General features: G+C 45.9%; 1 protein-coding gene across 1 annotated transcript in view; it reads right to left on the reverse strand.

The window, feature by feature from the left end:
- Positions 1–9,153, reverse strand: part of LOC140487271 (SH2 domain-containing adapter protein F-like) — a 225,309-nt gene that overhangs the window by 50,646 nt on the left and 165,510 nt on the right. The window contains exon 4 of the mRNA XM_072586889.1: positions 4,551–4,704. Coding sequence (XP_072442990.1) covers positions 4,551–4,704 — 154 coding nt within the window. The remainder of the gene's footprint in view (positions 1–4,550; positions 4,705–9,153) is intronic.

Here is a 9,153-nt window from a genome sequence, read left to right on the forward strand (position 1 = left end):
TCTGTTCCTCCACACTGCCAAGAATCCTATCTTTAATCCTATATTCAGCATTCGGGTTCGGCCTTCCAAAATGTATCACTTCGCATTTATCCAGGTTGAACTCCATCTGCCATATCTCAGCCCAGCTCTGCACCCTCTCTATGTCACACTGCAGCCTGCAGTAGCCCTCTTTACTATCAACGACACCTCCAACCTTTGTGTCATCTGCAAATTTGACTAACCCACCCCTCAACCTCCTCATCCAAGTCATTTAGAAAAACTACAAAGAGCAGAGGCCCATGAACAGAGCCCTGCGGGACCTCACTCAACACTATCTTCCAGGCAGAATACTTTCCATTTGCAACCACTCTCTGCCTTCTGTCAGCCAACCAATTCTGAATCCAGATAGCCAAATCTCCTTGTATCCCATACTTCCTGACCTAATGAATGAGCCTACCATGGGGAACCTTATCAAAGCCTTGCATTGATACACCGCATCCACTTTTTGACCGTCGTCGATCTATCTTGACACCTCCTCAAAGTGCTCAATAAGATTTGCGAGGCATGACCTGCCCCTCACAAAGCCATGCTGACTGCCTTTAATCACACAATGCTTTGCCAAATAGTCATAAATCCTATCCCTCAGAATTCTTTCTACAACTTTGCTGACCACAGACGTAAGACTGACTGTAATTGCCAGGGATTTCTCTATTACCCTTCTTGAAAAGAGGAACAACATTCACCTCCTTCCAATCCTCCGGTACAACTCCTGTAGAGAGTGAGGAGGCAAATATCCTCACCAGTGGCTTAGCAACCTCCTTTCTCGCTTCCCGGAGCAGCCGAGGATAAATCTGGTCTGGCCTTGGGAACTTATAAATCTTAATGTTTTCCAAAATTTCTAGTACATCAACTTCATCAATCTCCATCTGGTCAAGACTGTATCCCAGCTCCTCTAAGTTTTCATTTACAACAAGTTCCCTTTCCTTGGTGAAAATCGAAGCAAAAAACTCATTTGGGGCTTCCTCTATCTGTTCAGACTCCATGCACAAGTTCCCTCGCTATCCCTGATTGGCCCTACCTTCTCCCTGATCATTCTCTTATTCCTCATGTATGAGTAAAATGCCTTTGGGTTCTCTCTAATCCTTCTTGCCAAGCCTTTTTCGTGCCCCCTCCTGGTTCTCTACAGTCCATTTCTGAGCTCCTTTCTAGCAAACCTGTAATCCTCTAAAGCTGTGCTAGATCCTTGCTTCCTCCACCTTACGTAAGCTGCCTTCTTCCTTTTGACAATAATTCCTCTGTTCTCGTCATCCAAGGTTACTCAATCTTACCCCTTCTTACCTGTCTCAGAGGAACAAATTTGTGCATCACTTGCAACAACTGCTCCTTAAATAGTCTCCACATGTCTGCTGTGCCCTTTCTGTGGAACAATTGCTCCCAGTCTGTACTTCCCAACTCCTGTCTGATAGCATCATAATTTCCTTTTCCCCAATTAAATATCTTCCCTTGGTAACTGCTCCTTTCACTCTCCAAGACTATGGTAAATGTGAGGCAGCTGTGATCACTTTCACCAAAGTGCTCTCCCACTGCAGAAAGGCATACAGTGTTGTTCTGTGGTAACAGATGAGCACCTACATGATTTCTGCCAACCTAAATGAGAATGCCATTATCATCACAGATTTCATCAGTGAATGTGTAGAGGACTGTGTGCTAAAGAAGTTAGTTCGAGAGTTCCCCGACCGGAAACAATAGATGAACCGGGAGATCCACTCCCTATTAAAGTGAAGTCAAGTAGAATTGCTGGTAACAATGGATCTCTCTCTAGTGAACTCAATGCATTCTATGCACATTTTGAACAGAAGGTCAGTGAAATGATGCACCTACTCTCACAGCCTCGATTGCACTTTTAGTCACAGTTACTGCCTCAGAAGTCAGATCAGCTTTTTTGAAAGTGAACACACAGGAAGTGACTGACCAGATGGAGTCCCTGGCTGTGCACTCAGATCCTGCATGGATCAGCTGGTGTTGGTATTCACAGACATATTTAACTTCCTTACTCTGATCTGAGTTTGTGCCTGAGTGGGCGGCACGATGGTACAGTGGTTAGCACTGCTGCCTCACAGCGCCAGGGACCCGGGTTCAATTCCCGCCTCAGGCGACTGACTGTGTGGAGTTTGCACATTCTCCCCGTGTCTGCGTGGGTTTCCTCCGGGTGCTCCGGTTTCCTCCCACACTCCAAAGATGTGCAGGTCAGGTGAATTGGCCATGCTAAATTACCCGTAGTGTTAGGTAAGGGGTAGATGTAGTTGTAGATGTAGGGGTATGGGTAGGTTACGGGTCGGTGTGGACTTGTTGGGCCGAAGGGCCTGTTTCCACACTGTAAGTAATCTAATCTAATCTAATCTTAATGACTTCTGCCCAGTGGCTCTGCCATCCATCATTAGGAAGTATTTCAAAAGGCTAACAGTCGCACACATTACCTCCAGCCTCCCAGATTGCCTTGATCCATTACAAATCACTAAGCGATGCAACAGCAGATGCCATCTCCCTGGCCCTAAACTCGCCCCTGGAACATGTGGATAACAAGGACACATATGTCACTCTACTACTTACTGAATTTAGCTCTGCCTTCAACACCATAATTCTGACCAAACTCTGAGATTGAGGACTCTGCTTCCCCTTCTGCAACTGGATCCTCCACTTCCTGACCCACAGACAGAAATCAGTGAGAATAGGTAACAACACCATCTCCATGATAACCCTCAACATCTGTGCCCCACAAGGCATTATACTCAGCCAATTCTATGCTCCTTATACATATATGACTGTGTGACCAAATTCTGCTCTAGTTTGCTGATGACACCACCTTGATGAGACAGAGTACAGTAAAAAAATAGAGAGCTTGATGATATGATGTAAAGTCAACAATCTCTCCCTTGATGTCAGCAAAATAAAGGAAGCGGAGTGGATGACATGCTCCTCTCTGTATCAATTGTGGAGATGTCAAGAGCTTCAAATTCCTAAGGACAAACGTCACCAACGATCTGTTGGGTCTATCCATCTTGATTCTGCAAATCATGAGGGCATATATAAGGGGAATAGCAAAGGTGTTTTCTCTAGGGTAAAAATTAGAGGCCATATTTCTAAGGTGAGTGGTGAAAGATTTAGAAAGGATTTGAGAGATATTTTCCACACAGAGGGTCTTTCATATATGGAATGAACTGCCAGAGCAAGTTGTATTTGCAGGTACTGTTACAACATTTAAGACATTTGGATAGGTATATGAATAGGAAAGGTTTAGAGGGATTTGAAGAAAGTGAGGACTGCAGATGCTGGAGTGTCAAAGTCAAAAAGCTGATGAAGGGAATGCCCAAAATGTCGACTTCCTGTTCCTCGGATGCTGCCTGATCTGCTGCATTTTTTTTCCAGCACCACACTTTTCAACTTAGCGGGATACGGGTCAAACACAGGCACTTGGTTGACTTGGACAGGTTGTACTGAAGCATCTGATATTATGACTCATTCAGAAAGTACCTCAATGCCTCTACTCCCTCAGAAGGCTAAGGGAATTTGGCATGTCCACAATTACTCTTATCAACTTTATAGATGCACAGAAAGCATTCTATCCAGATGCGCACAGCTTGTTGTGGCAACTGCTCTGCCCAAGCTTGCACGAAATTACAGAGTTCTGAATGTAGTCCAGGCCATCACACAAACCAGGCTTCCACCCAATGACTCCATCATACTTCCCGCTACCTCGAGAACATAATCAAAGATCTCTCCCATTGGGGCTATACTCTCTTCTGTCCAGAAGATACAAAAGTTTGAAAACACATACCAACAGATTCAAGAACAGCCTGTTCTTGCTGTTTTTAGACTTTTGAATGACCTCTCATATATTAAAGCTGACCTTTATTTGCACCTTCTCTGTAGCTGTAACACTATATTTTGCATTCTGTTCTACTATCTTGATTAACATATGAAAGGTATGATTTGCCTGGATACCATGCAAAACAATACTTTTCACTGTATCTTGACAATACATGACAAGAACAAATAAAACCAGTGCATTCACCAAAAGCAAGGGGCAAAGGAGAAAATAGGGAACCAAACAATGAATTTGAAATCTTTACATACTTCAGTATTAATTTTATTTCCTTTTTACTGATTATTTTATAGTTCCACCCCAACCTACTCAATCCTTGGCTAAAAACTGCTGGAGGCATAATTTTAGTTCACTCTTGCAACAAAACAAACCCAATTTCATTCTGTGTTCATGCATAATTATTTCAGGAAACAATTTGACATATGACAAGTAACCTAGAATCCCTGTCAGGTTCAATCCACACAGTCTAAACATAAACTCAGCATTCAGTCATTTATCTTAGAATATTAATTTTCAAACCAGATTCAGATACTGGCAGCATAAATGGAAACAATTTGAACTGTATTTCTCCAGCTACAATTACGTACTCTGCAGACATAGGCTGTGCATATTTAATGAATTGATTAATTCTTTAATGGATTATCTAAGAAGTTAATAGGGAACACAGAAATACAAAACACTGACTTACACTTGTTTCTCCAGTGGTGTGTTTGGATTTACTGTCTCTCCTAAAATCCCACGAAACTCCAGACCTCCATGTTTGTTTCGACCTGGGGGTCTTAGTTGTCTGTATCTATCACAAAAGGGAGCGGATTGCCTTCTCTGAAATCCGCTGACTTGGGCTACAAGGAGACAATAACAATCATACTTTAACAAGTTTTTATCTTTACTTTAAACAATTCTTATCAAATAAAACAAGTCAGAAATTGGAAAATCTTAATAGGCCCAACCAGGTGTTATCCTTTTACACAAGATGGTAGTTTACTGATCACTCTGAGTTTTCCATGCATGTTGTAGTCTGGAGCATTGGATGAAAAGTCAGAGGCATCTACATTCCATTCCTCACACAGCTGACCAGGAATTGCTCTAATGGAAGGATTTGTAGGTTAGCACTCAATCCATGTAGTCAACAAATGAACACAATTTCATTGGTCACCAAGTCCTGAAGTGGGACTTTAAGATGGAGTTTTTGGCTCAGAGACAGGGACACTACCAACTGCATCACAAGAGCTCCCTCTTATTTCAGTATTCCCACTCTCACACACAGTCTCTCGCTCTCTCTCACTTGCAGTCTCTCTCTCACCATCATTTTCACATGCAGTCTCTCTCTCTCACATACTCTCTCTCGCTAGCTCGCTCTCTTTCTCTCCCACGCACAGTTTCTTTCTCTCTCTCTCTGACACAGTCTCGCTCTTGCTCTCTCCCTCACACAGTTTTGGTCTCTCTCTTTTGGTCTCTCTCATACACACAGAGTCTCCCTCTCTTGCTCACTCTATCTCACACACAGTCTCTCTCTCTCACACAATCTCTCTCTCTTGCTCTCACACACAGTCTTTCCCTCTCTCTCGCCCACACAGTCTCTCTCTCTTGCTCTCTCACAAACATTATTGATCTCTCGCTCTCTCTCACACACAGTCTCTCTCTCTCTCTCACACACACACAGTCTCTCTCACTCACACACAGTCTCTCTCACTCACACACAGTCTCTCTCCCACACACACAGTCTCTCTCACACACAGTCTCTCTCTCTCACACACACACTCTCTCAGTCTCTCTCTCTGACACACACAGACTCTCTCTCACACAGTCTCTCACACATAGTCTGTCTCTCTCACACAGTCTCTCTCACTCTCTCTTTCTGACACAGTCTCTCTCTCTTTCTCTCTGACACATACCCACAGACAATCTCTCACACAGTCTCTCTCTCTCTCACAATCACACAGTCTCTCCCTCTCTCAGTCTCTGTCTCACACAGTCTCTCTCTCTCTCTCTCCCCCGCAGTCTCTCTCTCCCACACACAGTCTCTCTCTCTCTCTCTCTCTCTTACCCACAGACAATCTCTCTCTCACACAGTCTCTCCCTCTCTCACAGTCTCTCTCTCCCACAGTCTCTGTCTATCTCACACACACAGTCTCTCCCTCTCTCTCTCTCACACACAGAGTCTCTCTCTCTCTCACATACCCACAGTCTCTCTCCCACACACGGTCTCACTCTCTCCCTCTCACACAAAGTCTCTCTCTCTCTGACACAGTTTCTCTCTCACACACACAGTCTCTGTCACATACACAGTCTCTCTCTCTCACACAGTCTCACTCTCTCTCTCTCTCACACACACACTCTCTCTCCCTCTCTGACACACACACAGTCTCTCTCTCTCACACATAGTCTCTCTCTCTCACACATACACATACACAGTCCCTTTCTCTTTCTGTCTCACACACAGTCTTTTTCTCTCTTACACACACACTGTCTCTCTCACACACACACAATCTCTCTCTCTCACTCACACAGTCTCTCTTGCACTTACACACACACACACTGTATCTCTCTATCTTACACACAATCCTTTTCTCATTCTCTCTCTCTCACACAGTCTCTCTCTGTCACACACACACACACGCACACAAACAGTGTCCTTCTCCCTCTCACATACACAGTCTCTCTCTCTCTCTCACACACACACACACACACACACAAACACAGCCTCTCTCTCTCTCTCACAGGCACACAGTCTCGCTCTCTCTCTCTCAGGCATATACAGTCTCTCTCTCTCTCTCACACACACACAGTCTCTCTCTCTCTCACACACACAGTCTCTCTTTTGTACACACACTCACAATCTCTCTCCCCCCCCACACACACACTCTCGCTCTCTCACACACTCTCTCTCCCACAGTCTCTTGTTCACACACTCAATCTCTCTTTCACACGCAAACATAGTCTCTCTCACACACATACTCACAGCCTCTCTCTCACACACACAGTCCTTCTCCCTCTCACAAACGCACACACATTCTCCCTCTCTCACACACACAGTCCATTTCTCTCTCTCACAGTCTCTCTCTCTTACACTCACCCAGTCTCTCTCACTCTCACACACACAGTCCTTCTCCCTCTCACACAGTCTCTCTCTCCCACACACAAATAGTCTCTCTCGCTCTCTTTCACACACTCAGTCTCTCTCTCTGTCTCTCTTGCACACATTCTCTCTCTCACACACACAGAAAATCCCTCTCTCACACACACAGTCTCTCTCTCTCACACACACATGTACAGTCTCTCTCTCTCACACACACAGTCTCTCTCACTCACATTCTCTCTCTTACACAAACAGTCTCTCACACACAGTCTCACTCACTCTTTCTCTGACACACACAGTCTCTTACTCTCTCACACAGTGTCTCTCTCTCACACACAGTCTCTCTCTCACGCTCCCACAGTCTCTCTCTCTCACACACACAGTCTCTCTTTCACACACAGTCTCTCTCTCACACACACAGTCCTTCTCTCTCTCTCACACACGGTCTCTCTCTCTCTCTCTCTCACACACACACACGGTCTCTCTCTCTCTCTCTCTCTCTCTCTCACACACGGTCTCTCACTCTCTCTCTCTCTCACACACACACAGTCTCTCTCTTACACACACATAGTCTCTCTCTCACACACACAGTCTCTCTCTCTCACACACAGTCCCTCTCTTTCACACAAAGTCTTTCCTTCACACAGTCTCTCACTCACACACCCACAGTCTCTGTCTCTCTCACACAGTCTCTCTCTCTCTCTCACACACACAGTCTCTCTCTCTCACACCACACAGTCTCTCTTTCTCTCTCTCTCTCACACACACACACACACACACACACACACAGTCTCTCTCTCACACACATTCTGTCTCTCTCACGCACATAGTCTCTCTCTCACACACACAGTCTGTCTGTGTCTGTCTCTCACACACACACATACAGTCTCTCTCTCTCTCTCTCACACACACCGTCTCTCACACATACACAGTCTCTGTTTCTCTATCTCACACACACAGTCTCTCTCTCTCTCTCACACACACACAGCCTCTTTCTCTCTCACACACAGTCTCTCTCTCTCACACACACAGTCTCTCTTTCTCACACACACACACAGTCTCTCTCTCTCTCACACACACGCACAGTCTCTCTCTCTCACACACACACACGGTCTCTCTCTCTCTCTCTCTCTCTCACACACGGTCTCTCACTCTCTCTCTCTCTCACACACACACAGTCTCTCTCTTACACACACATAGTCTCTCTCTCACACACACAGTCTCTCTCTCTCACACACAGTCCCTCTCTTTCACACAAAGTCTTTCCTTCACACAGTCTCTCACTCACACACCCACAGTCTCTGTCTCTCTCACACAGTCTCTCTCTCTCTCTCACACACACAGTCTCTCTCTCTTACACCACACAGTCTCTCTCTCTCTCTCTCTCTCTCTCACACACACACACACACACACACACACACAGTCTCTCTCTCACACACATTCTGTCTCTCTCACGCACATAGTCTCTCTCTCACACACACAGTCTGTCTGTGTCTGTCTCTCACACACACACATACAGTCTCTCTCTCTCTCTCTCACACACACCGTCTCTCACACATACACAGTCTCTGTTTCTCTATCTCACACACACAGTCTCTCTCTCTCTCTCACACACACACAGCCTCTTTCTCTCTCACACACAGTCTCTCTCTCTCTCACACACACAGTCTCTCTTTCTCACACACACACACAGTCTCTCTCTCTCTCTCACACACACGCACAGTCTCTCTCTCTCACACACACACACAGTCTCTCTCTCTCACACACACAGTCTCCCTCTCTCTCTCTCTCATACGCACAGTCTCTCTCTCACACACACATACTCTCTCTCTCACACACACAGACTCGTGGACGGAGGGGGATGAAGGTGAGTCCGTCCACGCAAGAATGAATTTAATACACGCCGTGACATCGAACAATTCTTCCGTTGCCTCCGCCTCCGAGCTTACTTTCAGAATCAGGACTCCCGCCCACCTTGCGAGGACCCCTTTGCCCACCTCCAACACACTGCATCCACCTGGACACCCCGCGCTGGCCTATTACTTGCCCTCGACCTCTTCATTTCCAACTGCCGCTGGGACATGAATCGCCTCAACCTGTCGACCCGCCTCCCCCACTCCAACCTCTCACCCTCACAACGCGCAGCCCTCCAATCCCTCTGCTCCAATCCCAACCTCACCATTAAGCCAGCGGATAAAGGGGGGGCAGTGGT

This window comes from Chiloscyllium punctatum, chromosome 2 (genome assembly GCF_047496795.1).
Source record: "Chiloscyllium punctatum isolate Juve2018m chromosome 2, sChiPun1.3, whole genome shotgun sequence".
NCBI classification, from domain to species: domain Eukaryota; kingdom Metazoa; phylum Chordata; class Chondrichthyes; order Orectolobiformes; family Hemiscylliidae; genus Chiloscyllium; species Chiloscyllium punctatum.